Raw genomic sequence first — 12,331 nt, forward strand, 5'->3', positions numbered from 1 at the left:
AGCCGGCCTCCCAGGGAGCAGAGTGGGGCCACGGCTGCAGGTGGTGGGCTCTGCCCTCCTATGCCTGCCTCCCATCCCGCACGCGGAAGCAAGTGACCTACCCTGCCTGGTGTGGACCCCGCCTGGTTTGCCCCTCGGCTCTCTTAGCCCATCTTGTTTACACAGGCCTGGGAAGACGGGCATCCCGCTAGGCTGACCCAACGTGAATGTTAAGAACAAAAGTTAATTAAAAAAAAGGCTCACCCACCATGTAGAAAAGGGCATCATTTTATCAAATATTGACACTTTCCAGTGGTCTGGGGAGCCTGCCGTCCGTGTCTATGCTAAGAGGGCCACTGGAGAGACGGGCTGCAGCCAGAGGTGTTGGCACGGGTGCTGGCTGGAGGCCGCCGACCAGGAGTTTCCTTGCCTCCCCGATTCCAGTGAAACTCTGGTTTTTGTTTGGGGCAGGAAGTGGGAGGTGGCTGCAGTAGGCTTTGCACCAGCGGTCAGGTGTGCAAGGGCAGACTGACCCTCAAGACCAGCAGAGGGACAGCCTCAGGCAGAGATGTGGTCTGGAACCTTGACCCGAAAACAGGAGTGTCTAGGTACAAGCACCGAGCCGTGTTGCTACCCAGAGCCAGAGCATCGGAAAATACTTTCTGGCAGTCGGTCAGCAGAGCCCCCAGGAAGGCAAGGCAGGGAGGGGGAGGCCCCCCGGACCCCTGGAGGATGGGTCCTGGGCGCGCACCCTCAGCGCAGCTCCGGGAGCCCCTCCTCAGGGGCATCCCCCTGCCCAAGTCCCTTTCCCGGCAGAGCCCAGAGGTCCTGCCTCCCAAGGCAGTTGGTGACAAAAAGGAAGCAGACATCCAGCACGGCTCCCGGGGCTCTCTGCTCTCTGGGTCGCTAGCACCGGGTCAGGGGGGCCCTGGATGTGCTGGCCCCACCTCAGTTGGCCTCGCTCTCCGTGAACTCCTCTTTGATGGACTGTTTGCGGGACTTGCAGTCCGGGAGGTCGAAGCCGAAGTCGGCCCACTCGTCGGGCCCCGCACCCCCAGCCGGGCCCCCGCGGTTGGGGATGGTGATGGTGTGGCGCACGCGGAAGTGCACGGCCTCCATGACCCGCTGCCGCTGCAGCTCCCCTGAGCCCCCGATGGCGATGGTGGCCGCGTTGCTGCTGGAGCGGATCAGCTGCTGCGCGCCATAGTCGTGGCTCTGCTTCAGGTCCTGGAGGCCCCTCCAGATGGTCATTCGGTGCTGGTCCGGGATCTTCAGGGCCCCCAGGTCCTGCAAGCGTAGCGCACACGGCCGCCCCCGTCAGAGGGCTCAGCGGCAGACTCTGCCCTCTCCCCCTCCCGCCAGGGGCTCCGCCTGCCCCCGCACAGCCATCGTGGGACCACCAGGAGGGAGGCGAGGAACCCACACCCCAAGGGCCACCTGTCCAGGCACTGGACGGTGCGGGGGAAGCAGATAGTGCGGTCGGAGGAGGGGCAGTGCTGGGCCTGCCCTGTGCCTGGTGGTCTGGCCGCACTGAATTCTGCCCCAGACAGGTGGCAGGAGAGCTAAGAAGTGACGTGTGGGGGCACGCCGGAACCTAGAGGGCGGGCGGGCCCCCCCCCCCCCAGCAAGGGCAGAGCAGATTCTCAGGCTCCTGTCGCCCGCTCCCTCCCCACCCCGCCGGCCAGGCACAGCATCTGCTGGTGAGGCAGGGTTAACATGCACTGAGCTAGCCCAGTAGGGGTTAGCTGCCTGGAACAAGGGGGGTTGTTCCCTAGGGAGGGCGTTAGTGGACACACAACAAGGCAGCCCTCTGAGCCACTGGCCCCAGCTCCCTCTGGCAAACCCGCATCTCTGCCCTGTGGCCTTGGCTGGGCACGAGCCTGGACGGGCCTCTGACCCGGAGCCGGCTGCAGAGCAGGGGCTGCGGAGACTCCAGCCCGCTGAGCTGGAGCCCCCCAGGATCCGGCCGACAGCTGTGTCTCCCGGGCTCTGGCTACTAGTCATTACACTCAAGGCAACACCAGGCTACGAGTGCTCGTTGCTGGGACTCTTGTTTAACCTAAAGACAAGCCCTGGCTGTGAGGTCAGGGGTCAGGATGCCAAGGGTGGGGCACTTGTACCCCGCACATCCTGGACCAGACATTCAGTTGCTGTGCGTGCACGGCAAGCAGTTTGGGCCTCAGCTTCTCCCTGTGTAAATGGCACTGAACTAGACCAGCCCCAGGACCCTTCCGGCCTTCGCCTTCTGCACTTCTTCGTGCCTTGGAGACAGCCAGTCCCCCAAATCAAAGGCAGCCGGGTCACAGGAGACAAGACTCAAGTCCAAATGAGGGGCCCCGGCGAGTCCCGTCCAGCCGCATGGAGCCGGATGTCAGCACATAGATCGGGCTGCCGGTGGGAAGGTTTTCTAAATTCTCCAGCCCTCCCTTACACGGGGAGGACAGGACACGGAGGGACTGCCCCAGCAAGGGGAGAAAGCTCCCTGCCCCGCGGACAGGGCCCTGCGCTGGTCTGGGGGTGGGCTCCCTGCACCTGCCCTGCCGGGGCCGTTACCTCTATCGTTAGGTTCTGCAGGTGGTAAATGTTCTGTAACCCCTGGGAGGTGAAATACTCGATGCAGTTGGGACACCCCAAGCCTGTTAAAAAACTGCAGAGAGAATTGGGGAAATAAAGCAGCATTACCTTCTAAGAACCTGGCTGTGCGGCCCGTCTGGGTGGCAACTGGCCACCCCACAGGTCGCCCCTGGCCAGCGGTGGCCGCGGTGTCGGGGACACGCTCGCCGGGGCACAGCCTCCAGGAACCCCTGGCTTTTTTGCTCTCCCTCCGAGCACCTGCTGGATGCTCACTCCCGACATCCCTCTGCCCCTGTCTGTTCTCAAGACGGCAGAGCGTTAGAGCACAGGCTGCGAGGGGCAGCAGGCAGAGACCGCCCCCCGGCTGGGGGCCAGGCGACCAGGAGCCACCAGGGCTGAGGTTAGTGGGTGAGTGGCAGTGGCCGGCAGCGGCCCACGTACCTGACCAGGCTGGGGTCGGCGTGGTAGGGGGGTGGCGGGGTACAGTGGGACCCCGAGACCATGGACTGGGAGCTGGGGCCGCCGTTTATCTCACCGTTGGCTGGCAGGGCGTGGCCGTGGTTGTTGAGTATCCCGGGGCCTGGGTGGGAGGCAGGTGGGACGGTCAGAGGGGGCCGGGCCGGGCGTCCCAGGCTGTGCGGGGGAGGCTCGTAACGCTCGGCCCTCCCCAAGACCGGGAGTGGACAGAGGAGACCGTCCATGGCCGGGCCTCCTGTTCCTGGGCGGGAGCTGCTGGAGGGAGCAGCCGTCGAGAGCCCCGCGTGGTCCTGAGCCGGGGAGTCTGGAGCCCGGCCGCCCGCTGGGCCTCCCCGCCCATCCCGGCCACGCTGCCCGCGCCACTCACCCATGGGCCCCAGGCTGGGCGCGGCCGCCGAGCCGTGCAGGGGAGGCTGGCCCACCAGCTGGTTGACGGAGGGCAGCTTGTTGATAGCCCCGTGCGCTTTGCTCACGGGCGAGAGGACAGGCCCGTAGGACGGAGGCTGCAGGTGGCCCCTGCTTGGAAGGGACAGCTGGGGTCTGTAAGAAGCACCTCCACATGTAAAGCCCCCCTGCTGCAGGGGCCTGGAGCCCCCGCCCTGTGCTGAGGTGTCAGAGCGCCCGCCTCCGCGCCCAGCCTCCCTGCCGGGCGGTGGCCACACTCGGCCACGGGCCCGCTGGCAGGCAGGACCCGGGCGATGGGTGGGAGGGGGTGGGGGCCCCTGGAACCGGCCCTGCTCTTGGTGGGTCGGCGTCCCTCCCACCACCGCCCCTCGCCTTCACTCGGGAGACATGTGGGCTGAGACGCCGCAGTTCAGGGAAGGCCTCCCGGGAGATGAGACGCCAAGCGCGGCCTGGTGCTGCTGGCACCGTCCCTGCTGGGTCGCCCTGCCCCATCCTTCTCCCCCGGGCAGCTGGGCAGGACGGGCAGCCTGGGGGCGGGAGGGGCTGCACTCACGGCCTCTGCAGGAGCTGCTGCTGCTGCCGGTAGGACTCGACCAGCTGCTGGGGCACCAGCTCCATCAACTCCAGGCTCTCCTTGACCTTCATCAGGATTTCAAAGTTCTCCCGGCCCCGCACCTGAGCACGGAGAGGTGGACCCTCTGCCCAGGTGCGTGTGGGCACTGCCCAGCCCCAGCCCCCCCGCGCGGCGAAGCGTCTCTCCTTTCTCGGGGCTCCCCAGTCCCCCACGGGCCGGGAGTCCCCCAACCCTACTCTCCTCTCCCAGGAAGCAGGTCTGGGGGAGTCTGGTGGGTGGGTCTCCTGTCTGCACAAACCACGCCCACCCCTTCCTACCCTTGAGACTTTGCCTCGCTGCCCACCTTCCCCTTTCCACAGCTCAGCACACTTGGGGTGCTGGGATGCGGGGGCGCTGCACAAATACGGGGCTTTTAGAACAAGGAACTCATTCCTATTTTTTTTTTGGAACTCATTCTTGAAAGACTCAAAAAATGATAAGCTCACGTCACGGATACCAGTCCTAGCAGAGCAGGTGGGGTTTTATCCGAGCTGGAATGGCCGCATCACGCCACAGGCTGTAAACTCACTTTGGTGATGTGGCTGGGGCCTGCCAGGCTGTGGGAGCGTGGCATTCCTGGCACGTGCCCTACCCGGCGGTGGGGAGACCTTCACTGCCCCACACGCTGTACCATTGTATCTACAGCGACACTCCTGCGCTGGGAGCTGCGTCAGGCCAGCTCTCCCTCTCTGAGAGCTGGTTCTCCCTTCTAGGCCCTGCAGCCTGCAGAGCTCGGGGTCTCAGCTCTCAGATGTGCCAGGCTGCACCTGCCACCCTGGGGGTCCCAGGACCCCCCCCACTCCCCGCTGCCCCAGCCTGGGGGCCGCAGACGCGGCGCGCTCACGTGGATGTAGTAGGTTTCCTCATCCCCGTGCCGCTTCTTCTTCCCGTTGGTGCTCAGGGCAGGGAGAGCAGGGGGGCTCTGCTTGAAGGCTGGCAGGGGGCGGGGTGGGGCAGCTTCGTGAGCAGGCAGGGAGGAGGGGCCACGTGCAGGTTAGCCAAGCCGACCCCGCCCCCCGGCGTGAGCCGACCTTCCCAAGGTGCCCCTTGTGGACAGGCCCGGAGACTGGTCACCCACTCAGATGAGCAAACCCGGGCGGCCACCCACACTGGACGGAGGGCACCGGGGGCGGCCACGCAGGCGGGGCTGGCTCTGTGCCCCGGACACAGGCTCGTGCGTTTCCCCCGAGCCCCGAGACAGGTCCAGCTGTGTCCTAGGGTGGCCTGGCTCTGACGTTCCAGGGTGGCCCTCCAGCCCCGCACCCCCGGCCCGGCCCTGCTCACCGCGCTTGCTGGCAGCCCCGCTCCTGGCAGCGCTCTCGTTCAGGGCCTGCTGTTCGCGGAAGTGGTCTTCATCCGCCTTGCGGTCTCGGCCAGGACAGGCACAGATGCGGCCCTCGAAGGACCGGCGGCCCAGCACTTGTCCGCTGTCCAGGGGCACAGCCGGGACCGTGAGCCTTGGGGCCCACCGTCCCCACCCACCTCGGACCCCACAGGACCGGCCTTGATGGGCCGAGGGCTCAGGGCTGAGTGCCCAGCTGCTCTGGGACGCCAGGTGCCCTGCGTCCCTCCCGAGGCAGCTCCTGCCCCAGCAGCCCTTCCCAGCACGTGGCCTGCAGGGCCTGCACCTCCCCTTGCTCATGGCCTCCCTGTCTCTCCAGCAAGCGCCCCAGAAGCACGGGCCCAAGTCCCTGCCCTGATGCCCCCCCCGACCCCCGCGTCCAGCAGACTCACTCCCGCGTCTCCAGGGTAATGATGATGAGGATGGGCCGCCGGTTCATGCCCCCGACACAGCTGCTGTTGCACATGAAGTTGTACAGGATGGTGGTGAACTCTGTCCCCACCTGCCGCAGGAGGGTCAGGGAGAAGCTGTGCTGTCAGCACGTGGGCCCCAGTCCACAGGGCTGGGGGCTCCTGGGCTTCCAGGCACCTGCCCCTCGCATCTCTGGGTAGGCAAGGGGGAGCTGGGCCCTGTCCTGTGGTCCTCTGCTGTCTATCCACCCATCCACCATCCATCCCCCACCCACCCATCCACCTACCTATCCAGCCAGCCAGCCACACAGCAAGTACACTGAGTACCATGTGCTGTGCTGTCTCTGGAACCAAGAGAGCCTTGGTCTGGCTGCTCCAACCACCTCCCCTGGCACAGGCTGGGGGTGGCGCCGGAGGCTGAGTGTGGGCAGGCACATGCACAGGCCTCTGTGGGCACAGGCGTGTGCTTTGCAAACTGTGGGCTCTTCTGGGCAGTGGGGTGCATGGCACAGCTCTGGCAGAGGGAGGGACCAGAGCCGTCCGAGTGGGCTCCCAGCACACACACTTGTTCCAGGGAGTTTGTGGAGACAGTGAGATGTGAACCCGGGACCTCTTGACCAGTGGGCATCCCAGTACCACAAAATGGACAGTTGTCACGGTCTCTCTGGGTCAGGATGATGGCTTAGGAAACCTGGCCTTTCACAAAACTGCTGGCACGTGGCAGCCACCAGGGGGCGGGAGAGACCTGCTTTCCTGGTCCTGGAGGTGCCAGTGAGGCTCCGGGGAGGGAAGGCAGGGTGGTAAGCCCTCCCCGGGCCCCGCCAATGTAAGGGCTGTTCCTAGGGAACCACAGGGGGTCCTGAGGGACCAGGTACAGTGATGGGGTCTGGAAGGGGGCGCCTGGAGGACTGGGTACAATTCTGTGCAGGGGGCACGGGCGTCTCAGACCCAGGCAGAGGAAAGGTGAGGGCTCGCCGTCACCCGCCCACCCTGGGAAGCATAGCCCACAAGGCGCACTGCTGGGACTCGGTCTCCACCTGCCATCCTGGCAGCCCCACCCCACCGTCACTGGTTGGTGCCACCCCGACTTCTCTCCACCCCAGCTTTTTACCCCAGTCCGGCTCGCACATGAGCCCCAGAACCTTCTGCTGCCTTCAGGTCAAAGTCAGACCTCCAGGGTCTCTCCGCCCCCGCCCACCTCTTGCAACAATCCCCCACAGCCTCCCCCACACCTCCGGGCCCTGCAGTGCTGTGCCCCCGACCGCAGGTCTCTCCTCTCCCCGCGGCCCCCCAGCTCTACCCGGGCTAACTCCTCCTGACCTCAGCCCCTCCATCCCCCAGAGCCCAGGCCGGGCCATAGGAAACAGACAGGCAGGAAGAGGGGACGCAGGGCCGGGCTGAGGCCCAAGGGTCAGCAGGCCCAAACTGTAAAGCAAGGGATGTGGATGCCTAGAGAGGGCCGGAGGGGACCCCCCCAGCCCCGCCCACAGCTAGGCAGAGTAGGTGGTCAGAGCCCCACCCACAGGCAAGGGAGGGATGGACATGAGGTTGGGGGAGGATCTGCACAGCTCGGGGACACTTGGGAAGTGACCCGAGGGGTCTCTGCCCCGAAGTCCTGCCCCCTACCTGCGGGGGCTCGTAGGGCACCATGACGCTCTGCCTGCCGGTGACGGGGTCGTCCACGTACTGCGAAAGGTTGTTGCCCTCCACGCGGATGAGGTGGCTGGCGGGGGCAGACTGTCCTGCCGAGAGGGGACGCCGCTTCAGAGGTGCCAGCCGGGGTCTGCGCCCCTGTGCCGGGCGCATCGCAGGGGACTCGGGCCTCCCAGTGGGACTCAGACCCGCCGGCAGCCCTCATGCACCCGGGGCACTTGGCCCAGCAGCCCTGCTCCCCGCTCACCTGTGGGCACCAGCACCCAAGGCCCCAAGCAGAGCTGGCAGGACACGGAACTGGGGAGGGGATGCTGAACCCACCTGTCAGCCCCTCGCATCGGACTTGCCGCCGCCAGGAAAGAGGCCCCGGCCAGCCCTCTCCTTCCTGGCTGGGGCGCCGGCTGCTGAGTGCAGGAGTGGGTGGGGCAGGGACACTCACCTTCGTTGAAGTCCCGCCCGAGCTCGTGGTTGGGGCAGCGCTTCACGACCTCGGTCACGTGCTCCGCCTTCTTGTAGATGGGCATGGCGCGGATGACAGTGCCCGGAGGCGGCGGGGTGGACACCTTGATCTGGATGGGGCACGTCTTGGCGATTTGGCAGTAAAGCTTCTTTAGCAGAGGAGAATACTGCAGGGGGTGGGGACCGGGGTGAGGCTGGCCGTCCCAACTCCACACCCTCGCCTGCTGTGTCCCCCACCAGGAGTCCCGGCCACCGCATGCCTGACCCTCAGCTGAACACCTCTGGGCTTCCTTCCCTCAAAGAGCCTCTCCCCGGCACCCACCCATCAGTGTCTGGCTGGTGTGGGCTCAGTGAGAGCAGCTGCTCTGAGTGCCCCGTGCAGCCAGGCTGAGACGCTTATCCACCTGGATCTCATGGGTTGGAGAAGTAGGTACCATTAGGTCCATTCTATGGATGAGGACAGTAAAGGCCAGGATGGTGAGAAGGAGCTGCTGGAGAGCAGGGCTGGGACGGGGGCGGGGAGCCAGGTCCAGTGCATCAAGCCTGCGAACCTTAAGCCCCCAGACTGCAGTAGTTTGAAGGGGGGAGGGTACAGCCTCATGTCTGGGGTTTTAAAAGCCTCGAGTTAGGTTTTCTGCCCTCTGTACAGAGGAAACGTGCACAGGGACTCCCTGGACCATCCTCTGAGGGGCCAGCCCTTTGGCTTACTTCTGGCCACTGCGGGTGGCGGTCTTTGACCTTGAAGCCCCAGGACCCCCAGCCCAAGACCTTGACCCGGGGAGGATCAGATGACTCCCGGGCCACCTGAAGGGGCCTCCAGGGCGAGCGCCCAGAGGTCCAGGTGGCCCACCCGAGGACCCAGGCCGGCTCTCACGAGTTCAAAGTGCCCCTTGATGGAAGGGTCCCTTGGAAACAGGGGTGCCCACTCGTTTCCAAGCTGGCTGGGGGGATCCATCAGGGCTCCTCATGGCCCCATCCCCCAGGGACAGTAGGGAACATCAGGGTCTCAGAGTCCCAGGATGCTTCCTGTCATGCCACAGCCCTGGGCCCCCCACAAGCCCCCGGGGACTCAGAGTTACTCCAGCCACAGGGTCCTGGAGAGCCCCCCATCGCATCCCACCATGGTTGTCAGGGAAATTGAGGCTGGAGGGTTGCTGCAGACCAGAGGACGAGCAGGTCTGATCCCACCTTTGCTGAGGAAGCTGGGGCCTGACACCCTGACCCTCTGGCCACCAAGGGACACACTGGACCCTCAGAGCCTCGGAGCCCTTGGCCCTGAGCAGTGCAAGATGTCCTTCCTCTGATGAGCTGCAACCCAGCTGGAAATGCTGACCTGGGATGGGGTCTGAGGGGGCTCGGGGACAAGCCCAAGCTGGGGTCTCCCTAGTGGTGTCCTGGGGCATTGGGACCCTGTCCAACTCCCTCAGCGGTGACTTCAGGGCGAGCCCCCTTAGGCCCCTATCATGGAAGGGAATTGGATGCCCACAGGGCTTGTCGCCTCCCGGGTACCCCATCCACCTGTGCCTGCGACCCCGCTTCGGCAGGAAGGGACACCCCCCATGGGTGTAGGTGGGCCCTCAGTGGGCTTGGGGCCACGGGGGGGGCAGTCCTGCTTCCCAGGGAGGTGACCGCTGACCTCCTGGGTCCCCACCGGTATAGATGCTGCCCCTTCACTCCCCGAAGCACCAGTCTGGGAGATAAGCTGAGCTTGTCCTGAGCTGAGTCCTGTCCTGAGGGCCGTGCCCAGGGCAGCAGCAGCCCAGCCCAGAGCAAACACCAGTTGCCAGTTTAGTGCCCAGCTCTCTCGTCCACCACGTGTGAGGCTTCGGGACCCGTCCCTGACCTGAGACAAGTGTGCAGTTAGTTTCCAGAGGAAACTGCCTGGTGAGTGGCATGGAGGAGCTCCAGGGGCCTACTTGGGGGACTTCCTGGAAGCGGAGGGCCCCACAGGGAATGGCGGGTCTCAGCTGGACTCCAGGGACCTGAACACAAGCAGCGTGGAGGGAGAGGCTCGGATCCCGAGAGCCGTCCACGCGGCAAGCCTTTGTTGAGCGCCTCGTGTTCGCCAGCCCCTTGGCTCACCAAGGAAAGTGGACAGAGCCCCCCAGCCCCCAGAAGAAGCTAGACTCATAGGAGGCTCACGCCTGAATGCCACGCGGCCTCACCGGGGCCGCCTGCAGCGTTGGTGGATTCCAAAGGGTGCTTCTTCCCCTGCAGGTGTCCCACCTGCCTGCAGAGGGTCCAGCGAATGAGGTGACCAGGGCTGGGGGGGGGGCGTGTTGAGGACCCACAGAGAGCTGGCCTGGGCTGGGGGGTGGTCAGCAAGGGGTGCGGCGTCGGAGGCCTGGCCACTGTGTTGCAATTTTGGCTCTGGGTTTGATAGCTGGGATGCCTGAAACCACTGGACACCTCCCCGCGTCTTGATCGCTGGCCTGTGATGTGCCGCTACATGTAACACCCCTGAACCTTGCCCACTGTGGAAGCGCCCGCACGTGTTCCTGTGCTTCCTCATCTCCAGGTGAGGTGGCTCCTGGCCTCCGGTGTGAGCAGGGGCAGTGGGTTCAAGTCCAAGGCTGTGGTTAGGGACGGATGGAGCCGAACGGGCCCCCAAGGGCATGCTGGCCCCGCAGTGCCCTCTCCAACGTCGACCAACCACCGCAGGCAGCCCCAAGGGGGAATGGATGGAGCCAGGCTCCAGGCGCAGCCTTGGGAGGCGCAAAGCTGCAGCCCCCTCCCCAGGCTCCCTGATCGCCGCCACGTGGCTTCAGAGCCCCCGCCCCCACCAGCGCAGCCTTTCCCTCTGGCCTGCCTGCCCCAGACCCACTGGCCACCTCCTCCGGAGCTGTGCACGCCCCGCCCCTGGGAGGAGCTGCTGGGAGCTGTCCCTGGTACCGAGGGCAGCGGCCGCCTGACCGCCCCTCCGAAAGCCGAAAGCCGAAAGCTGAAAGCCGAAAGCCGGCTCGGCTGGGAGCGCAGAGCTGCCTGGGGTGCCTCACCCCGGCTGGCTGGCGATGAGCGTGGACAGAGGAGCCCCCTCCCTCTGCACCCCGGCAAGGCCCCCGACGGCCTTGGGTGGCCTGCTCCCCTAGTAGTGTCCCCAGCCCAGTACTGCCCTCAGCTGGCTGTTCACGCTGCCCTTGGGCACACACCCGGTCAGGCCCCAGCCCCCCAGCAGGGGCTGGACCCACGGACGCCCAGCCTGGCCCAAGTCGGGCAGCGTCAGGGAGGGGTGCCTGAGGCCTCCCCACCCTGGTAGCATCAGGTGGTGACACCTGCGGCCGCTGGGCCGCAGGGCAGGAAGGAAGCCTGGGAGGGGGAGGGGGTAGGCCTGGATAGCCAAACCTGGGGTTGGGGGCAGGGTGGGACCTGGAGGGAATGATGGAGCCCCCCACCCCCTCCCCTAGATCCTTCCTCTCCTCCCAGAGCTCCGGGGCCTCAGGCCGCCCCGGGCACGGGGCAGGGAGGAGGAGGGTGCCTGAGTCCTCATCTGTTTTGTAAAAAAGGTCACGCGGCGATGCTTCTTCTCGCCCTCCCTCCCTCCTGCCTCTCCTTCCCTCCCTCCTGCCTCTCCTTCCCTAGAACCGCTAGATGGATGTGTTTCAACAGATTCCGAGCTGATAAAATCTTATTTATCTTCGGCGGTTGACACAGAGCCGTCAGGACTTGCCTGTTCGGGGATGCGTGAGTTCCTTCGTGTTTGCAGGAAATGGTTTGCCCAGACGCTGGTGTGTGCCCATCCTGCCTCCACCCGGTTCCTCTCCTCCGATCCACCCCACCCCCCCAGTCCACGATAGGCCCGGCCCAGCCTGGCTGGGAGCCTCGGGCCTGGCAGGGCTGGTGCAGGGGGTGGTGGGCAGAGGGTGGCGGGCGCGGCGTGGTGGCTGTTAATTTCCTCGCGCCTGCTCCCCTGCAGCTGGGTGCCCGGCACGGGCAGGTCTGGGCAGAAGGAGAGTGGAGAGGTGATAATAACTTGTCTGTCATTTTCCAGGGACGTGTAGCATCTTGCAAACCGCAAATACCGTTAACCAGCTCGGGTGAATCTGTTACGACAGATTCTGGACGACGGGGCCTGCGGTGGGGCTTTATTTTACTGATTTTTTCATGGACCACTTTTATCTGCTACCCGCGCGTGCATGTGTGCGTGTGTGTGTGTGTGCGTGTGCGCGCTCTCACACCCACATTTCTCTCCTCTCTTGGGTTACGGACCCTTTGAGGACCTCCCCAAGGCCGCAGACCCTCACTCACCGTAGAAAAGCCCTTGTGTCTTCACTCAGCAGAGAGTGGCCAGGAGCATGGGGGGCTCTGACAGGTGTCAGGGAGGTGACCGGCCTGGGGGGTGACCATCACCCCAGCCTGCTTCAGAGCACCCACGCTCAGAAGGCATTGAGGGTCCACACACAGGGAAACCCACGGCCAGCA

At 65.4% G+C, this 12,331-nt stretch overlaps 1 protein-coding gene across 4 annotated transcripts in view; it reads right to left on the reverse strand.

The window, feature by feature from the left end:
• Window positions 1-562: 562 nt before the first annotated feature.
• The window catches only part of TP73 (tumor protein p73), a 45,998-nt gene continuing 34,229 nt past the window's right edge, over window positions 563-12,331 (reverse strand). For 2 of the 4 annotated variants that reach the window (XM_070046826.1, XM_030880709.3), the window contains exons 4-13: window positions 7,893-8,079; window positions 7,427-7,542; window positions 5,783-5,892; window positions 5,333-5,475; window positions 4,893-4,981; window positions 3,989-4,110; window positions 3,398-3,546; window positions 2,995-3,133; window positions 2,533-2,626; window positions 563-1,266 (exon numbers count right to left, since the gene is read on the reverse strand). In XM_070046826.1, coding sequence (XP_069902927.1) covers window positions 928-1,266; window positions 2,533-2,626; window positions 2,995-3,133; window positions 3,398-3,546; window positions 3,989-4,110; window positions 4,893-4,981; window positions 5,333-5,475; window positions 5,783-5,892; window positions 7,427-7,542; window positions 7,893-8,079 — 1,488 coding nt within the window. In that variant the 3' untranslated portion in view covers window positions 563-927. Of the gene's footprint in view, window positions 1,267-2,532; window positions 2,627-2,994; window positions 3,134-3,397; window positions 3,571-3,988; window positions 4,111-4,892; window positions 4,982-5,332; window positions 5,476-5,782; window positions 5,893-7,426; window positions 7,543-7,892; window positions 8,080-12,331 lie in introns of all 4 variants that reach the window. The other 2 variants (XM_030880707.3, XM_060289540.2) reach the window with 2 other exon arrangements.

Source organism: Globicephala melas, chromosome 1 (assembly GCF_963455315.2).
Source record: "Globicephala melas chromosome 1, mGloMel1.2, whole genome shotgun sequence".
Classification (NCBI taxonomy): Eukaryota; Metazoa; Chordata; class Mammalia; order Artiodactyla; family Delphinidae; genus Globicephala; species Globicephala melas.